Consider the following 21414-nt stretch of genomic DNA (forward strand, 5'->3'; position numbering starts at 1 on the left):
TGGGGGGTAATGTACAGCAGTTAACCCCACTGGCCATGCTGGGAGCTGCGTCATTTTAATTTCCTAAAGTACCTAACAAATACCAAGACTTCATTCTCTTAGTTTCACCCCAAGAAAGAAACCTGGGCTGGACCCTGTGCGTTCAACACCAACGTCTGATTAGTGACAATTTACAACGTACTTGGGTGACTGAGCTCCCAACATCACATGAGTACTTATTTTGGAACTTTGACAAGTCAATCTCCAGTGTTACCCACACACATTCCTGTGACGGGGTAAGACTGCGAACCAGAATGTTTACAATGTCTTAAAGATAACGTCACAAGAGCTGACACGGCGAACCTATGAGTCAGCCAGGGTCAGGCCGCCTGGCACGAACGCAGCTCTATCACTCACGGGCTGTGTGACCTTGGGCAAACTCATTCGTTCCTTCTACAAGAGTGACGGAGCGTCAACCAGTCCCGGGCGCTGGTCTAGGCACAAACCACAGGACCGTATACAGCTGACACTTCCCAGAGTAAAGAGAAGCTTGAGGGAGTAAATACAGAACTCCTGACTGCAATCACTTCTTAAAATGCATGAAATGTCAGAAATGTTCACGTCCACTCAAAAACACGAGCTAGGTAATCCTATGAAAGTTATTTATGCAGCATGGACCATCACTGTATATAACTAAATATGGAAGGCATGGGATGTGTGGTGTATAAGTACACAAACACTCAAAAATCTGGTTAGTTACAGAGGAAACCAATATGTAATGCTAGGAATGATTTTAAATTGGGGAGGAGGATAGGGGGAAAACAAAGACACAAAAACCATCTCTGCTACCAGACAAATACTATGTGTGTATTCATAGCATAGAATGCTTTCCTCTGTGCATCTAATTGGATTCCTCTCTAAAAACCAATAAACAAGTAAAACCACTGAAAGCTCTGTTTCCACCACGGACTCAAACGGCACGCGCTGGTTCTCAGGTTACTTTCCTGAAAACAGGAGGTGGCGTTGAAGAGAATGAAAAACAAATTCATTTTTTAAAGAGCTCTTCAGAAACGTGTTCACTTCCCTCCATTTACACGTAGTAAAATTAAGGCATGACATGATCTATACGAGTTAACTGAATTGTTCTTCTCTGTCCCGAGGCAAAGAGCATACATAAATATGAGGAATTTTGTCCTGGAAAAATATCAGGCAACAACTACCCTTTAAAAATTAACTAACTTCACAGTGTTGGTTTTGTGACGAAAGGGTGAAGGAGCGCATCGCTCCACCAGCTGAGGAAGTTACGATGGACATGACGAAAAGCAAGGAGAATGTCAGCCAAGGAGCAGATCTCCAAAGCGATCCCAGACTTGTCTCCGTACATAGGCTCCGATCTTAGGAAATACCTCAACTTTAAAAATGTATTCCAAGTAAAATCTAAACCAAAGGATTTCTCTATGAAGACTGCTTGACATTTTCAAGTAAGTCTTTTCAGGTAACGGCAACCGAATTAGTACAAGGAGAATCTTGAGCTGGAATGAGCCAGGTCCTCGCCTCTAGGGAACCGGGACCTGCACCACCTGGGAGTACGTCAGAGGGGCAAGGTCTCAGGTCCCCCCCAGACTCTCTGTGTCCAAACACACACTGCGCACTGCAGTTTGAGACACACTCACCTGGATGGTACCTATCTGGTTACATCAAGACAAGGAATATAACGATGCATTTCAATATGTTGCTTTTCGACCACAAGTACAGACTTGTTGTTAGGTGCCCCAACTATTATAATTAAAAGGAAAAAACACGTGGTGCACAGAGCCAAAAACAACCCTTCGCTAAGGAGACACTAGCAGAAAAGGTGAGAAACAACCTGGATGGATGTGTGAGAGAGTTCCTGTGCGCACCAGAGTGGAGGGTAAACAAAAACCATGTTCTACCTGCGAAGCGCAGAGGGGCGTCTTTGTCCAGGGCAATCAGCGGGGGGTCCAGCAGCACTGTGTTGTCATTCTCGGTCACGATGCCGTGATAGGTAGGCTCAAGCCACGGCTTGTGCTTGTTAGCTGTGTTTCCAAAAGAGAAAGGGAAAAGGACAGGTTACCGTGATTATGTTAAACTCAACCGCTTTTGAAGACTTAACATCTATCATTAAAATAACAAAACTCTCATTAGTCTGGAAGGCAACACTTGTATTTTTTTGTTGCAAAGTTTGGTATCAAGACCCCAATGGGAGGGTGGGAGGGAGGCCAGTTGACTCAGTTGGTTAGAGCTGGTGCTCTTAACAAGGTTGCCGGTTCGATCCCCACATGGGCCGATCCCCACATGGGCCGCTGTGAGCTGCGCCCTTCACAACTACATTGAGACAATTACTTCACCTGGAGTTGATGGGTCCTGGAAAAACACACTTAAATAAATAAACGTTAAAAAAGAAAAGAATCCACTTTGGAGTCAGGCCAACTTGGGGTCAGAGTCCAGCTCCCCTGTTATTAACTGTGTGACCTTGAGCACATAACTGACCTCTTAATCTCAATTTCCTTGCTTGTAAGCCAAGGGCACCCCGACCCTCCCCACAGGACTGGGAAGGATAAGTGGAGAAGTGTTCTTCCTTCTAGACTGGACTATAACGGCGACTTTTGTTTTAAAGGTAAGAACTGCACTGGCTGGCAGGTGCTTACCTGGTACAATCAATTTTTAGTTGCTATCCCTTCTGCATTGCCTGGGCCTGGCTCCCAGGGATCTATGCCCCGACTTTGTACAGCTCACGGCCACAGCTCCCTCCCTGAGCTCCTATCTCCACCAGCACATTTTAGGCTCCATCTCACAGCTGCAACGTTTTCATTTTCTTTTTACTTTGATCTTAAGGGTGTGACCAGCTCGTGTTATACACCTCAGGATAGATATTAACCAGAGAACGTCTCACTGAAGCTGATCTGAGTAAAAGGAATGGTAGGTGAAGCCTCTTTGTTGAATGAACCACAAAGATTCTTTCCTGTAAATGCAAGTCAATCCAGAAGTATCTGAAGCTACCTACGTGTAAATGTTTAACTGTCTCTAATACAACATCACCATGATGTGACACTACTTTTTGCTGTTAGGTGATGACCATTATGAAATGACAGGAGACCATGATAATGAGAAGTTCTTGGGCCTCACCTGCATTCACTCCAACCTGGTGCCCTGCTGTGCTCAGAAGGGCACAAAGCTACCAGCTCTCTAACGACGCACCCGCCAGCCATTTATGGACGCCACATCTGAACCAACAGCAAATCCTTCGCCTTCACTTCCAAATTAAATCCAGACCCTCGGGACTTATTTAATGGGTATAGAGTTTCAGTTGTGCAAGATGGAAAGAGTTCTTAGGGATTGGCATTACTGAACTGTACACTTAAAAATGGTTATGACAGGAAATTTTTTATATACAGTTTATCACACTTTTTAAAAAATCTGCACACACGCCAGGTAAATCCAGACGCAGCCATTTCTCATCATCTCTGCTGCTCACCTAGTCTATTTATTACAAGAGCCGAGGGACCAACCTCCGTCTCGCCCTCCTGCATTTGTCTTCACACAGCCAGACAGAATCTACTCTGAAACAACGGTTCTCAAACGTTGTGCTCTCAGAATGTTTTAAACCAAAGTTACTGAGGACCCAAACAGCTTTTGTTCATGTGGCATTGATTGATCAATCAATCTATCAGTATTGATCTATCTATTATCTATCTATCTATCTATCTATCTATCTATCTATCTATCTATCATCTGTCTATCTTTACTTTATTTCTCCTCCACACAGACAGGTACAAAAACATAGATTCAGGGAGGGTGTGACCTTTTGTCCTCTGCTAACTGGCGTTTCATCGCTCAGGAACTATCTGGCCAATGAATGAGTGTGTAAGGAACCTCACTTGTAATACAAATAAAATCAGCGTCCTGGTAAATTCTTTCACAGAGAAATGAGCTTTGGTGCTGAGAATTGAACAGGTATGATTTGGTATCTTAGACACTGGGAAGGTGTTTTTTTCTTTTTTGTTTCTGGTAGGGGGATGTTCCAAGCAAAGGAGACAAAGAATCTGACAGAGGTACCGCATGCAGCAAAATGCTGGGAGATCTGTCCGGAAAGGTAAGCTAGGGTTAGATTACAGAAGGACCTACTACGAAACCAAGCCCAGATCATAAAGGCCAAAAACGTAAAGCGCCTTTGGAAAACATCTCCCCTCACAACAGTTGCTCCTGGGGCAAGAGGTTTGGGAAAGAGAATTCAGCAACTTATGGTACACCTGCCCTTCTCCTTCAGAAACACTCCCCAGGCCGGTGGAGGGCTGTGCGGCAGCTTTCGGTCATACGCGTACCCTGCAGTCAGGCTGAACGTGGTACCTAATGGCTGAAACGCCCCACCTTCTCCGGATCTCTCGGTAAAGCACGCTGTGACGCAGGCTGCTACACTGCCTGCGGCTACACATACAGATAAACAGGCCATTTTAAAGAAACCTCTCCATACCCTCCACTGTTTGTCACCAAGCTCTCGTTTTAAAACAACACAGAAGCTATGAATTCAATTTACTATTAATCATGTACCAGGAATAGCCAGAGTTGCTTCCAATTTGTTTTCATATTTAAGGTTTTATTAATAAAGTTATAAGCATAGCAAGTAAAACTGAAGATTATTCCAATATGAATCCATAAACCTCCTTAGACTTTAATTAAATGAACTGATCTAACCCAGTAGCGAGATAATAATACGAGGCAAAGTGCAGAAAACCTAAAACTGCAGGAAATATAAAGGCAGTCGCATAAAAGATGTAATTCTGTTGCCTGCTGATGCTCTCGTCCCCTTTGCTTACTCATAAAGTCCTCTGCAGCTGAAAATGACTAATGGCCCAAGGCGAAAAATAACTTTATAGTGATAGTCCCAGTTCCCTTATTTGTTCCCCCAGTATTCCAATTTCATAATTCAAAATTTCTCAATTGCCCCTTTAAGCTGGCAGTAGGATGAAGGAAGCTAGCCAATTCCAAAGACTGAACTTTTAAATATTTAGTAAGTGATATTTTTAATATTTCATCACGTTCAATTGGCATTATAAAATATTTATAGAAACAAGTGACTGACGTTGCTGTAATCATCCAAAAAGAAAAAAAATCACAAATAAAGACAAGAGACGACCGGCGATCAGTCTAGGAACAGGTCACCCATGCTGAAAGTCTTTTCCTGATTTATTTGATCACATTCTAGATAATAAAAAAGCCAACTAAATTTTGAATGGCATAGGATCAAAATCAGGGGATGAAAGGCTGGCGATCAGCCCTTCTGTAAGTGTAGGCTATCTCTGGGGTGCACGCTTATTATTTTAGGACGAGGCTAGTTTCCGTGGTTGTGGTAGATTTTAATCATTAGAAATTCCTGCTGATTTAAAAACCGAAGTGAAAAGAATACAACGGTTAACTTCTGGGTTAACTTTAAATATAAAAACGTGTACCTTCCTAGTACATCCCAACGCTGTGGGCGAAAGAGAGGCTGGCCCCTGTCCAGGTCACACAAGTCACAGACCCCGACGAGGTGGCTCCAAAGCCTGCGTGCGACGGCCCCGATATCAACCCCACCACCATAAAGAATTCCCTTCTGATGGATTTTGTTTACAAAGAGAAATCCAGTGTTTCCAAAAAAATTTTGATGTGTCCCTTCTCATTCCACAACACTTAGGTTGGTCCAATAATGATATCTAATAAGAAGTAACAACAGCGAAAGGTTTTGAGAGACCATAGGCATTTCACTGGTAAATCCTAGGTGACACTGCGTGTTTTGTTTGCAGCTTCAACAGTTAACCTTGGTCCATCAAAAGAATCTGCAATTAAGAAACACTACCACTAGAGGGCTACAGTGCCCTTGCTTGCATGCTGCAAATGACCAGGGTTTGATTTAAAAATCCAGCTCGTGACGTACGAAGGAGCTAACACACTGCAACCTGTGTTAGCAGACCCCTTGTTAAAGGTAATATGCATAGAAATGTTTCTCAAGGGATATACACATAAAACCTCCAGCTGATTTTTTTCTCGAAAAACATCTAGGAAAAGTAAAACATTCATCTAGTTCCAAAATAAAAAAAGGCATACATTCTTGCGGCCTCTCTAAGTACCGTTCCTAGTCGTAAGCTCATATTTAGACCAGACCATCCCTGATCAGCTTAATGTCAAAGGTCCTTTTGGCTTCACATCACCACTGACTTTGAGTCTGTTCCAAGAAGCCTTTCCTGAATATCATCTATGCATAAGCAGGGTGCTGGGCTCTTGGGGAGGCGAGTCGCGATCTGTTGGAGAACACAAATGCATATCCATGACTACCTACCTTCTAAAGCGATGTGGCTATAGCCACAGGGTTATGACGTATGGTAAAAAACTAGGGAAGGGAGCCAGCAACTCACTCACGAGTGGGAATATTATCAGTCAGCAGAGACCAGTATGACCACGAAGCCATCTCAAATGTGGCCATGTCCCTTGCCAGAGGGAAAGCGTGAGATCTCTGGAGGGCCTCCCAGAGGGAGCTGAACCTTCCACCCAGAGAGGACACAAGCCACTTTTGCTCCCAAATCATGGGCCAGAACTAGTCACATGGCCCCACTCAAATTCACCAGGGTGGGGAAGCGCAATTCTATTGCGTGTCTGGAAGAGAGAGCTGGAAATATCAGAGATCAACTCCAGGGGCCACCAGAGCACCATTGGAGAGTTCTCAAGCACATCCTTAGAAGGGTCACCCCTTTGACGGAGTATTTTAAATAGAATAAGAACACACAGAAGGTGCAAAGGTAGAAACGTCTACGGCTCATTCTGCGACTAGCAAGACTGTGGTAAATGTGTCGCTCTGAGAGTAAACGAGGTGCAGCTGGAGAGGGGCTTGAGCTGTCACTTAGGGTAACGGGGAGCATCCATCCCTCTTCTCTACTGTACCCATGAGCTCCCTCAGTTCTTCAGACAGCAAGAAGCTGTCACAAGTTTTAGACAGTGCCATCTGGTAGAAAAAGCAGGAGCTCTGGGATCGGCCGGAACTTCATTTGTAAATGAATTCTGTTTCTGACTCACTCGGTAACTAGGGGGGCATTATTTAACCACCTTGTGCCTATTTCTGCTTCGTAAGTCGGGAATGGGACCGTCTTCCCAACCTTGCTTGAGGATTATAAACAACGTGAGTGAGGAGCCCATTTGATGTCTGCCACACGGGCACTCAACAACTATTTGTTGATAAATTAATCTTACGCAAGCGCCATGTGTTAGAAAAAACGAGGGCAGAGACTAGAGCTAAGGAGACTCAGGAGGCACCCCTATGACAACCTCCCTACAGCATCTTCCCAAATACAACCGACAGCTACAGGAAATCCCTACAGTCTCAGAGCCTGTAGAGGCCTAAGTTCATCCCAGTATTCAGCAGGAGAGTAGTATTATACAGCGAGACTGTTAAGTATAAAACAAAAAGCAAACAAAGAAAAACACCTGGCACTTTTTTTTAACAAAAAACTTTTAACCAACCAAAGTTGGTAAGTGGGTATCTGTCCTTTTGACTGGCTTATGTCATTTTGCATCATGACCTCAAGGTTCATTCACGCTATAGCCGTGTCGTAATTCCTTTCCTTTCTAAGGCTGAGTAACAGTCCACTGTGTGTATATACCGCATTTTATTTATGCTTTTCATCCATCGGTGGCACTTGGATTGGCTGCCTTTTGGTTATTGTGAATAATGCTGCTATGAACACACGGTGTAGAAATATGTTTGAGTCTGCTTGCAATTCTTTTGGGTCTATACCTACTGTAGAAGTTGGATTGCTGTGTCCTATAATAGTTCTATTTTTAATTCTCTGAGGAACTGCCAATGTTGTTTTCCACAGTGGCTGCACCATTTTACCTTGTCACCAACAGTGCACAAGGGTTCCCATTTCTCCACATCTTCACCAACACTTGTTATTCTCTGGTTTTTGACAGTAGCCATCCAGCGGGTGTGACCCAACAAATTTTATACGAAGCAATTTTATCTTTTTATATCACATAAGATACAAAAGTAGACAGAATAGAATAATGAACCCCCTGTACCCAGGACTCAACCGCTACAGTTACCAACACAGGATCAATCTCGTTTGACTGACATATGCTCACTCCTACTACCAGGTTCAATTATTTTGAAACAAATCCTGTACATCATACAACTTCACCCTCAATTCTTCAACATACAACTCTAAGATAATGACTCTCTAAAACTAACCATAACGGCCATATCATCTGAAAAATTCACTTATCGAATCTCATCAAACATCCAATCAGGATTCATACTTCTCTGATTGTTTTGGTGTATCAAAAACTGTAACTCAACACATCTCTGTGTGTGCTTCTCCATCCTGAATGCCACTGCTATGAAAGAAAAACTTTAAACAATTCATCACCCGTAAAGAAGAATGCTTGGTGGTTTCCACAACTTTCCCTTTTATCACATGACGAATGTCTATCACACAGGTTTTCTTGTAGATGTTCTTTATCAAGTTGAAAGAGTTCCCACCTATTCCTAACTTGCTGAGAGTTTTTATCATGAATGGGTGTTGGATTCTGTCAAATGCTATGCCTGCACTAATTGATATGATTATGTGATTTTTCTTTAAACTGTTGATATGGTTTATGGTGGATTACTGATTTTTGAATGTTGTAAAAGCCTTGTGCACGTGGAATAAATCCCATTTGGTCATGGTGTATAATTCCTTTTATACACTGTAGGACTTGACTTGCTAATATTTTACTGAGGATTCTTTATTTAATGGCTTTAGTGAGATTATCATTTAAGGTTTTCTGGTCAACGTATTTCAACTGTTCTGAACTAAAAATGCAACTGCCTTGAATATATCCAGTTTGTATATTCGACATCAAATACAACATGTATTTGCGGAGCACTGACTACTATCCAGGCATTGCGTATACTCGGTTTTGTTTACTAGTAAGACTGATTTTCTAAAAGATTTAGCTACACGATTAGGCAAGAGATAATCACAATGCTGTTTTTGAGAAATCAGGGTGTAATGATCTCAAATGTGCTTTTAAAACTTAGGATTAGGGCCGGCCCAGTGACGCAGGTGCTTGGAGCGCTGTGCTCCTAACACCGAGGTCAATGATTGGAATCTCACACGGGCCAGTGCGCTGCGCCCTCTACAGCTAAGACTGTGAACAACGGCTCTCCCTGGAGCTGGGCTGCCGTGAGCAGCTGGAGGTCGGTGTGGGCTGCTCAGTGCCGCTGTGTGCTGTGTGCTGTGTGCTGACATGGGCTACGGCCCACTGTGTGCGGCCATGAGCGGCCGGTGGCCCGGGTGGGTGGCTGGCAGCCATTGTGAGCGGCCGGCAGCTGCCATGAGCTGCCGTGACCGGCAACTGACTGCCTTGGGCGGGAGGGGGGTGCGGGCAAGACTCATAACACCAGCGTGGGCCAGGGAGCTGTGTCCTACGACTAGACTGAGAAACAACAGCTTCAACCGGAGTGGTGGGCGGAGGGCCGAAAGAAGGGGGGAAAAAATTAGGATTAAAAAAAACACACAAGTGAAATGAATGTTTCTGATCTTAAATTTGGCTTGAGTATATAATATCCCCAAAACCGAAAGACTAATAACCAGAGGTCTGTTACTGAAATTGAGCAAGACCTTGTAAAGCAAAGTTCATACACAACCTTTACATGGACTCTTCTGAGAACCTAAAGAGAGCCGTGAATTTGCTTCCAAGGAAAAAAAATGCAAAAATATACAAAATACTTGGCCGGAGGTTTAAGAGGCTTCAGGCACCTGCTGAAACCAGTCCAGGTATAAGAATCACTATTTCAAATGGTGCAATCTCTGTCAGCTGATCCTCAGAAATCTGGTGTCTTCATCTAGCAACCTCAATGTAAAACTAGGTTTCTTTTACGCTTGTGGTGCTCAAATTTTACTTGTATTTCATGGTATTTGGCAACAATATCTTAACAGTTCACTGAGATTTTCCCACGCTAACAGCCCCCTCCCTGCTAACAGCCCCCCACCCCACTTGGGGAAATAGACCAGGGAGGAAACACAAATAAGGGTGCAACATTGTTACTGCATCTTTAGAGGTTGTAAAGGTTAGTGACCCAGAAAGGTTCAAAGTAACAAAGAAGTTAATTTGAAGCTGAGATGATAAGTGCATGCTTTGAATAATGGGGAGATGTGCAAGTGATAAAGACAGAAACACGAGGCTTTTACAGAAGATAATAATAACCTAGCAACTCCCAATAAGTTTGCTTCCCATCTTGTTCCCCTAATTAATTTTATAGATGGGCATCTCTGTTACACTGTTCAGGAGCTTACATAATTAAACATTCTTACTTCACTGTTATGAAAGGTGATGAAAAGGAAACTACATACTAGGTGTGATCAAACAATAAGATGAATATTTAAATTAAAAAAGATTATTACAGTAAAAGATGTATTGCCATTAATCCCTCTTAAAATGTTCCCCCTCACTTCGAACACACTTATCCCATCATGCCTGCCACTTTCTGAAGCAGTTCTGGAAGTCCACTTTCGTGTCTTTAGTTGCGCTATTGTGGCTGCCTCAATGTCCTGAATCAATTCAAAATGTTTACCTTTCATGGTCATTTTGAAGAGCCAGAAGTCTCACAGTGCTAGATCCGGTGCATAAGGTGGATGAGGATACACCATCACGTTTTTATTTGACAGAAACTACAGTACCAGAAGCAATGTGTGACACGGAGACTTTCTGTTGTGATCACAAAATATGGTGAGTGCTGCTGCCGAGTGCCATCCAATGGAAAGGCAGGGATCAATAAGGGAAGTGGCGTGTCGAACCTTAGTAACAGTGTGTGACAAGTTTGAACTTGTTCAGTGCAGTCAGTCAAGTATGAGCTACGGATGAGAGAAGGTATATTTTAAAGTGTGTTGTATATCATCCTCCACCATGACAATGCTCCATGTCACACATTGCTTCTGGTACAGCAAGTTCTGTCAAATAAAAACATTACTGTGTGTTCTCACCCACCTTATTCACCGGATCTGGCACCGTGTGACTTCTGGCTCTTCCCCAAAGTCAAAATGATTCAGAACATGGAGACAGCCATGACAGCGCAACTAAAGACACTCACGGAAGAGGACTTCCAGAACTGCTTCAGAAAGTTGCAAGAACAATGGGGTAAGTGTGTTTGAAGTGAGGAGGATTAATGGCAATGTGTCTTTCACTGTAATAAATTTTTTTTAAATTTAAACACTCACTGTATTTTTTGATCACACCTCGTAGATGGCTGGGTAGATGGATGGATGGACAGTTTCAAGATTCCCTTCTTTAAACAAGTTCCAGGTAGAGTCTACAGAGGGGTCTGTGAACACCTACTCCTGGACAGAGTCTGTCGATAGCACAGTGTCATAACTGATCCTAAGCCATCAGGGATGGTTAGCGGATTTTATTCATTATTATCAGGGAAAATGCGAAAATTTTAAAGCAGTCTCCAACCAATGTTTTCTTAAATGTTTATGTTTAAAGAGGCTACCTTCAGTGACCCATTACCTCATTTTTCTACCACTCAGATTTTCATAAAATGTCATAAAGCAACTTAACATCATAATCACAAACTTTCCTAGTAAGCAAATGAAACCATTCCACTAGCGTGACGTGCAGAAGTCAATTACTTTTCTAATCAAATTCTGTTTTACTCAATATTAAGATTTATATCATAAAATTAACCGGCCAGGCACCAACCCAAAACATCACCAGCGAGTCTAACGGGAACATCTGTGTTCCTTATTTGTCTCCTGAGCTCCATGAACAACTCTCGTGTATCCACTGAGGGCCTCGCTTTAATGTCACAGATGTCACGTGGCAGTCACTCTCACGTGGGAGCCTCATGTCCAGCTACAAGATTCCTGATGGCAAAAGCTCTTGCAAGACTGACTCTTCCAGAAGTTCCAAAAGGTGACAGGCAAGCTGCACAGTGAAGATAGTCCTTAAACTCGGGAAGGAAGGAAGGGGCCTCCCTGGGGAGGGGTCCAGGTGGAGGTGCTACAGGGGTCACAGGATTTCTCTCAGGTCCCAGTAATGAATCCCCTGCAGGCAGCCTTGCTCCCAGGCCAGGGACACACAATCTAGCTCCGGAGCCTGGAGCCCCGCCCTTAGCTACAGTATCCCCGGGAACAGAGGAGGCATTTGGCCTGAATCCCACAGTGCCCCAGAGGTGACACATAAGGATGGTGTTTGCAGGTCAGTGTCCCCAGGAAACTTGGGGACCTTGTTGGACTGAGGTGGGTGGGCACTGGGGGTAGGCCCTGAGTTACTCGCAAGTTCTGTTCCCTCTGCAGGTGGCTGTTCACAAATGACTACTGAGGAGTCGTATTTCAGAACTCAGTTTTGTGAGGAGCAAGAAGGGGGGAAGGGCGGAGAGGGGAGAGGAAGGGATGAGTTGGAGAATGTGTCTTCCTCATTCAAATATTTATTGCTGCAGTAAGGAGAGGTGGGAAACGGGAGAACGTTACCTTATTAAAATTCGCATCCAGACAAGAGAGACCAAACCACAGAGGGCAAAGTACACGGCTCAATTCGTCAACCACGCTGTAGGCTTTCACAGGGTGCAAGGCAGAATAGTCTAGACATCTTCCCTCAACGGAGTCTGAGTCGGTCAGGCTGACCTGGGGCGGGGCAGGTTGGAACGGAACGTTCTCTAGGAGATTCTGATGCACTTGCCAACAGTGAACAAACATGTCGTGGAAGGCTCCTGAATAGAGGCCTTTGGAGAGTTGTTCTGTAAGAGAAACTGGGCGATTTTTCACTCTTGCCCTCTTAAATGCTTTCTTGCCTTCTGTGCACTCCCCCAACCCCCTCCAGCTCCCCACCCCCACCTTGCAGCGCTATTTCAGAGGGGCCTGTCTTTGGTTTCACTCTTCCAGCATCCTGACTCACGCACAACTGGTACAGCTATGGCCGCTGGCTCCTTGCTTTTGTCTTATCACAAGAGCCCCCACCACCCCAAGCAAAATTATCTCCTGTATGACTATTAATTCTCTGAAATGTAACATCGAGAATTTCTCACAGGCAAAGCAATGCAAAATTGCAAACTTTATCTTCAACGGCATGCCATCGCCTTCCTGTACGCGCTGCTACCGGGTTCCTGGAGCTCCCCTGGCAGGTGAGTTTCCAATGTGTACAAATGCCCCCTCCCCCCCTTCAGTATATGCCTCCAGATTTTCCCAACCTCTTCACCTGCACCAAATCAAAACCTACCTGTCCCCACCTGCCGTTTCCTCACAATCCCGCTAAGACTGGCCAGCTAGTCTGAGAAACTAACTTGAGTTGGGTGCCCGTGAATTATGACTTAGGTACCCACGCTTGCATTTTGCAAAGAACTTCAAGGATTTAATATAAAAGTAGAAACCAAGACAAGAAATGCAAGCGCCGTGCAAGCTGTTGGAGGAAAGTATTTTTGGAACAGAGCCCTTTAACGCCTCCCAGTTCATATCTTATATGCATGGAAATTATTCACAGCACATGTATTTTTATGCAGTTTTCTACAGAATTCAATAATAGCATGACAGGAACAAACCCAGTGGCAAACCACTATTAGGACATTTCAAGCTGTTGATCTATACACATCCATTTATCAAGTAACTCTTACAATGCAGGTCAATCAGAAATCTAGTTATGCAAAAAAGTACATGTCATGCTTTCCTTAAATTTCCTATTTTGCAATGTTATCAGACAATACAGGCTGAGTCTGCCCTTTTCTTTTTTCTTTATCATTACCACATTTATCTTGAATTAAAATAGGACAGGGCGCTGTTCTGAATTGTAACATAATAGTCCAGTGGTAATTTCCAAGTTCTGTGTTTTTTTATCTCCTGACCTTCATATACAATGGAAAACTTTATCACATATAGTTCAGGAAAGGCCACACAGTTTTCAAGACCTGCTGACATTCACTATCAATGCAAGGTTGTTAACAGCTGTTCCTCGAAGTACTGTCATGAGTTGACCAGAACTGCCTAATAAATCCATGATAGCGAGTCAGAAAAATCAAGACTCTATCCTTGCTCCCTTATTTTTTTGTTCCTTTATTACATCCTTACAATATTAATGATAGCAAGATAAATGCTTTTCCATGGAGCTCTTAAATTATTGATAAAACATATTAACATTTTTATAATAAACACAGAAAATGAAACAGCTCAATCTTACTTTGCCACTGACTCTCTCAAGAAGCACATTTTTATTAGAAAGAGCAGAATCCATATGACGATGAGGGAGCTAAGGTCCAAGACTGGAAAGACAAAAAGGAAGAAGAAAAGAAAATATTTCCCTTAAGTTATTCTGCGTGTTTTGAATCCCAGGACACTGGGAAAACTTACTGATCACCCACACTATGGTTGATCTTTAAGGAATCTGCAGACCCTATAATACGTGGTTCTAAATTGGAAGAAGATGGATGGTTTAAACTACATTTCCATGAGTTTGACACTGATCATGGATAAAATTCAAGACTGGTTTCTGTGCCTTAGAGAAGGCCAAGAAATCACAAAGATCTGGTACCATGATTCACAAGAACCAGGTATCTACACATTTTCTAGTAAGAGGGTTATTAGCAAAGTCATGGGAAAGCTGGAAGAATCACGTCAGCAACAATTTATAAAGTGCCCAGCACCTCGATTAAAGCTTGACTTAGCACAGCTCATGTGCAACCCTAGAAATAGTGCGCTAACCTGCGGTGAGGCATTTGACACGGCCAAGCCTCATTTCCCTGTGACTGAGAACAAGATGGTGAAATGCAAACTGGATGAAAATCAAGATGGGTGGACTTAAATAGGTTTAATGACCACCCCCAAAGGTCACTGAATAATGAACCCAGGAATAATGAACCCAGGAGACCTGGCACAGTCTCTTAGTACCTTTCAAAGGCTCATTCTTGGCTGGCTCTCTTCAACCTTTCCATCAAATTTGAGGATGACGTGAAGCTAGAATGAAAGGATGGAATGTGGGGTCTGGATTGAAAATTACTTGATAGAACGGAGTGGCAAGGCACGCACAGCACGACGGAGTGTACCGCAGATGAATGCACTAGAACAAGGCATCACGTTAGACGGAAGACGAGATGCATGGTTCAACACCATCGCGCAGGAGGGCTTGGGGGTTCGGGTTGAATAACGTCAGTGTGAGGGGGCGGCTGGGAAGCTCAAACAAGGGGAGGCTAGCCCCACGCCACTCCAACTCTGCTCCTGTGCGTGGACCTCTATTAAACCCTCTGCCCATCTGAAAGGCGGTATCTACACCGTGAAGCACCCAAGGAGAAAGAAACCTGTCAGGCTGGCAAATTCTGGAAATAAACAGAGCCAAAAGACCCAGACTAGCCAACTCAGTACTGAAGAACAAGAACAGAGCTTTACGTAAAGCTACAGGAATCAAGACAGTGTGGTATTGGTGAACGAATAGACGACTAGATCAGTGGAACAGAACAGAGCTCAGAAACAGACCCACAAATACAGTCAACTGATCTTCAATGAAGCTGCAAAGGCAACACAATGGAGTCTCTTCAACAAATGGGGCTGGAACAACTGGACACCCACAGGCAAAACAATGAATCTAGATACAGACCTTACATCCTTCACCAAAATCAACTCAAAATAAATCATACACCTAAATGTAAAATGCGAAACTATAAACTCTGAGAAGATAACATAGGAGAAAATCTAGATGACCTTGGGAACAGTCATGAATTTTTAGACACAACACCAAAGACACAATCCATGAACAAAATAATTGATAAGGTGGACCATATTAAAATTAAAAACTTCTGCTCTATGAAAGCGAATGTGAAGAAAATGAGAAGACACGCCACAAACTGGGAGGAAATATTTTCAAAAGATGGATCTGATAAAAGACTGGCATCCGAAGAACCCAACAGTAAGAAAACCAACACAATCTAAAAACAATCATCCACCTCATCAAAGAAGATATGCAAATGGAAGGAAAGTAAGCATATGAAAAGATGTTCAACATCCTATGTCATTAGGGAACTGCAAATTAAAACAATAATGCCACTACACACCTATTAAAATGGTCAAGATCCAAAACACTGACACCACCAAATGCTGGTAAGAACGTGAATAACAGGAATTCCCATTCATTGCGGTGGAAATGCAAAATGGGACAGCCATTTTGGAAGACAATCTGGCAGTTTCTTCCAAAACTATTACCATACGATCCAGCAATCATGCCCCTTGGCATTTTACCCATAAGGGGAAAACTTATGTCCACACAAAAACCTGCACATGGACGTTTATAGCAGCTTTATTCATAACTGTCAAAACGTGGGAGAAACCAAGATGTCCTCAAGTAGGTGATGGATAAATAAACTATGGTACCTCCAGACAATGGAATACTATTTAGGGCTAAAATGCAATGAGCTATCAAGTCATGAAATGACATGAAGGAATCTTAGATGCATATTACTAAGTGAAAGAAGCCAATCTGAAAAGGTACATACTGTGATTCCAACTATATGACATTCTTGAAAAAGCAAAACTATGGAGACAGTAAAAGGATCAGGGATGCCAGGAGTTCAAGGGGAGAAAGGGATGAATAGACGGAGCACAGAGGATTTTGGGGGGCAGTGAAACTTTTTTTTTTTTTTAAGGAGGGCACAGCTCACAGTGGCCCATGCGGGGATCGAACCGGCAACCTTGGTGTTATCAGCACCACGCTCTAACCAACTGAGCTAATGGGCCACCCCGAAACTATTTTATATGCTACTATAATGGCAGATACATGTCATTACACATTTGTCCAGACCCATAGAATGTCCAACACCAAGAGTGATCCCTAATGTACACTATGGCCTTTGGGTGCTAATGACACGTCCATGGAGGTTCCCCCACTGTAATAAACACACTCCTGTAGTGAGATGTCAATAGTGAGGGGCCAGGGTATATGGAGACTCTCCTTTCCACTCACTTTCACTCTGAACCTAAAACTGCTCTACAAAATGAAGTTTACTGATTTTGTAAAAAGCTCTGTTCATTTTACGTAATGTGAATTTCACCTCACTTTAAAGAGGGGGCCGTTATATGGAATCGAGTTCATAACATAGCAAACATGTACTGTTTACTACAGTGCTCTGAACACTTACAAAATCTGTTTAATCCTAACAAGCCTATGAGAGAGTACTACGGTCCCCCTCTAAAGAGGAAGAAACTGAGGCACACAGAGATTCAATACCTGTTCAAAGGCACACAGCAAGTGAACAGCAGACCTGGGATTTGAACCCCAATCGTTTAGCTCAAGTCCATGTTCTTAACCATTCCACCACACACCCAGACTGCCAGCTTTCACTGCCTGGAGACCCAGAGGTAGACCGAGGACCAAGGACATCGTGACAGCAGAGGCTGCCCTCAGTTAAGAATTCGCAGGGTTAGATGCGGTCCAGTGGAGGGAGAGAAATGACACATCTAGAGCTGCCCTGGACCATGTCTACAGCTCTCATCCACTCCAAAACGGATGAGCACACTGTGCGAATTTCTGAACCATTAGGTAAAAAAGTGCTACAAGATTAAAAAGAATTAAACTTTGTTAATACAACGTACCCTTTCTCCAGAACTTTTAAAACTCTCCAATTTTATAATCTTTCCTGACTCAACAGCACATGAAAGGTTCGCAATGAGTCCCATAAATTTATGCTTTCTGAATATTATTACAGAAAGAATCAGGGTTAAAAACATTCTAGTCTCTACTATATTTGTAGTTTTCATACGCTGAGCTATAAAAATGTCAAACTGACAATAACAACTTCAATTGTTTCCTCTTTGGTAAATGGGCTTATTGAGCTAAATGGTATATAAACTCCCTTTCATTTCTAGAATTCTAGCCCTATCATTCAGAAGCTGAGTTTTTTTAAGATAGATTAGCAGACTTTTACAGTTTAGGAGCTTAAAAGTACTTAACGTTCTAATGCAGCGATACACAAGACACCAAGAGATTATTTAAGTGGGAAGACAAATTGCCAGATTTTAAAAGCAAAGGAAGAACTTTATCATAAAAGGGGAGAAAGGATTAGATGACCTCCCATGGGGAAGCTGGGCTTGTGGAATGTAATCTTGCCAAGAACTAGATCACAAGTAATCAAGAGTAACAACAAAACAAACAAGCAAAGGATCATTCCCCACCCGCACAAACAGGACTGCCACAAGCCCAGCAAGAACTTATTCCAGATTTTGAGCATACACCCAATAACTTTTCAGGAAAATAAAGCAAATAGTAGTACAGGGCTCTTTCATCATAGTAGTTATTAAAAAGCGGTCATTTAAAAGTCTCCAGGGGCGTCCGGATGGCTCAGTTGGTTAGAGAACAGGCTCTGAACCACAGAGTTGCTGGCTCGATTCCCACATGGGCCAGTGAGCTGCACTCTCCACAACTAGATTGAAGACAACGAGCTGCTGCTGAGCCCCCGGTGGGGCAGCTGGATGGCTCAGTCGGTTAGAGCTAGAGCGCCAGCTCTCAACAACAAGGTTGCTGGTTCAATTCCCACATGGATTGATGGGCTGTGTCCCCTGCAACTAAAGATTGAAAATGGCAACTGGACTTGGAGCTGAGCTGCGCCCTCCACAACTCGATTGAAGGACAACAACTTGGAGCTGATGGGACCTGGAAAAACACACTGAACCCCAATATTCCCCAATAAAAAATTTTTAAAAAGGATTGAAAACAAAGTCTCCAAAGAGTCATCATGTGAGAGAAAACAAAGATGGTAACCTTTTTTTTAAGGTACCGAACTTTAAAAACAAAACAAAAAGTTTGATTTTTTTTTCTAGCTCTCATTCTACAGAAAATACTAATAAAGGAAGTGTACACTACCAAAAAATAAACCCAAATAAACCTGATTTTAACGTCTACTGATACTATGCCACCTATTCTTGCCTTCTTCCTCGTTAAGAATATATCCTTTAATAAAACAAAAAAAGAACACCTGGGGCGGCCGGATGGCTCAGTTGGTTAGCGCACAAGCTCTCCACAACAAGGTTGCCGGTTCAATTCCCACATGGAATGGTGGACTGCGCCCCCTGCAATTAAAAGATTGAAAACGGCGACTGGACTTGGAGCTGAGCTGCGCCCTCCACAACTAGATTGAAGGACAATGACTTGGAGCTGATGGGCCCTGGAGAAACACACTGTTCCCCAATATTCCCCAATAAAATTTTTTAAAAAAAGAACACCAAAAGTAATCAGCCACAAACACACATGGTGGGTACTGCCCGCCCACCGCAAGGGTCCCTCACTCAGCTTAGAGGCAAACCCAAGTCTGGAATGAGAGCTGTAACCCCACTCCTGTCTTCTATACTCAAGAAAGCAAGTGTCAATGTAAATAAGAGATGTGATTATAGGAAGAAGCTGAATTACCTCTAATTTATTTTTTTAAATAAGTCATCTGCAAGCTTTGTTTTGCTACTTCAACTATTATTTAGAAGCAAATTATCGGTGCTATATGCCCCAATTATAGTATTTTGATATCAAACCCTGCCTGACAGAAACAGTTATCAGAACGTGGTCTGCGGACTCCTGGGGGTCCCCAAGACCCTTTCAGGGGCTCCACAAAGCTCTCTCTTTCCAGCTATGTATCTGTGCGAGGACAAATTTTCTTTACCTCCCTCAACCAAGCCACAGACAGCAATGGGTGGAATGCACAATCCCCATCTTCTCTGAAACCCATATTAAAGAGATTAGCAGAAATGGGAAACAATGCCAGTCTTCTTACGAAATTGCTGTGGAAAATATAGTTATTTTTAATTAAAAATACACTGTTACCATCTACTGGGCTTGTTATTGCTATTGTAAATAAATTAATAATGAAATATTTTAGTCGGGTCTCAGTTTAATTTCTAATAGAATCCTCTGCTTTCCCTTTGGAGCGCATACATCTTTCGCCTGTTACTGACGGAGTAGTGATAGATAAAACCCACATAAACACAAGCTCTTTAAGGTCCTCAATAATTTTTGAGAGCACAGGGGTCCTGATTCCACAGTCTGGGAACCCTACAGGACTAGATAAACAGATCCTGTCACTTCCCGCTATGATTACACGCACCACATCCGGGACAAATGTGTGTTCATGAATGACGTTACGAAAGTTAAAAAACACCCTGTATAAAACGAACTCATTTTGTTTAAAACTGTGACGATGTAGATACATTTTTTACAAGGGAAAAGATCTAGATACATACACACACGTGTTTAAGACGAATGATCTCAAAGAGGCAGTATTTTAGGTCATCTTAACTTATTCTTTTTTGCACTAAGTTGTATTTTTCTTCATCTACATACAGTAAGGAGGCGGGGGCGACAGCTGGAGCAGCATTTCCCAAAGTGTGTTCTATGGAACACTGGTGCCACAAGACGCTCTGGGAAGAGTCCACGGTCAAGTTCGTTGGGTAAATGCTGATTATAGCCCTCACGCAGCAATTCTTCAACACACCTGATAAACTAAAGGTTCTGCGAAGTCCTACAGTAATGAAACCTGTTTAGAAGCATTTCGCAAACTTAGGTGAAAGTGACCGAGAGACCGCTTTACCCAAATAATTCCTCCCATGTAACATACTTAGGGAAACACTGCCTTACAGACCAACAGATATCCTACACTGTAACAATGTGAAGCGGAGGCCCGCAAAGTCACGACCTTTAGAAGTCACTCCATCACCATTACTTAGAATGGATGACTTCTAGTAAACGATACATACCAATCCAATCTATTTGGGGGTTGTGTAAAACACGTTTCTTATGTTTGCTTTCATTAAATACCGCTATACAAAGGAGTATGTTTGATATATTAGGTTGGTGCAAAAGTAATTGCGGTTTTTGCAATTATTAACCTTTTAAACCGCCATTACTTTTACACCAACCTAATAAATTTAGGAACTTGAAAAATGCAAGAAAGTTTTAAACAGCAATTCTTAAGTAAAATTTTCTTTGATGAAAAACATTCAGCACATATGACCATGTTTCATTCCTATTATGCAAGTATTCTCTGAAAGGATGACCCCCGCAGAGGGCCAAGTTTGCAGCAGGCCCCCTGCAGCCACCCTGCCTCCCCTCCACCTGGGCACCAGGGGGCTTGCTGGCCTAAGTCGAGATCCTTCTGCTTCCTTTCTTTTCAAGGTCACATTCCCTCCTCTCGCAGGCTGGGTCACTCAGAAATCAAGTCACTGGGCGCCTCCCTCCTTTTCAACCTCTCTTACTGCCTCTTCATTCCAGGTGCGGGCCAAGGAGTGCCTGATCATGGCTGATGTCCCCAACTCTCTGAAAGCATCTTCTGAAAAGCCCACTTACCACAAAATTTTAACAGGCACTTCACTGTCCGTTTATATCATTAATACCGTGATGGTGTGTGTGCTGCTTTACAGCAAATTTGCCCGATTTTCATTTGTTACGCATTAA

At 43.0% G+C, this 21414-nt stretch overlaps 1 protein-coding gene and 1 non-coding gene across 6 annotated transcripts in view; both read right to left on the bottom strand.

Moving 5' to 3' along the window:
• The window catches only part of CLSTN1 (calsyntenin 1), a 59720-nt gene that overhangs the window by 29138 nt on the left and 9168 nt on the right, over positions 1–21414 (bottom strand). For 4 of the 5 annotated variants that reach the window (XM_033115234.1, XM_033115232.1, XM_033115230.1 and 1 more), the window contains exon 2: positions 1914–2036. In XM_033115234.1, the coding sequence (XP_032971125.1) occupies positions 1914–2036 (123 nt within the window). Of the gene's footprint in view, positions 1–1913; positions 2037–11709; positions 11789–21414 lie in introns of those variants that run through there. The other variant, XM_033115229.1, reaches the window with a different exon arrangement.
• TRNAI-GAU (transfer RNA isoleucine (anticodon GAU)) lies at positions 16645–16718 on the bottom strand. Its single transcript has one exon. It is a non-coding gene; the product is annotated as a tRNA-Ile (tRNA).

Source organism: Rhinolophus ferrumequinum, chromosome 9 (assembly GCF_004115265.2).
Source record: "Rhinolophus ferrumequinum isolate MPI-CBG mRhiFer1 chromosome 9, mRhiFer1_v1.p, whole genome shotgun sequence".
Classification (NCBI taxonomy): domain Eukaryota; kingdom Metazoa; phylum Chordata; class Mammalia; order Chiroptera; family Rhinolophidae; genus Rhinolophus; species Rhinolophus ferrumequinum.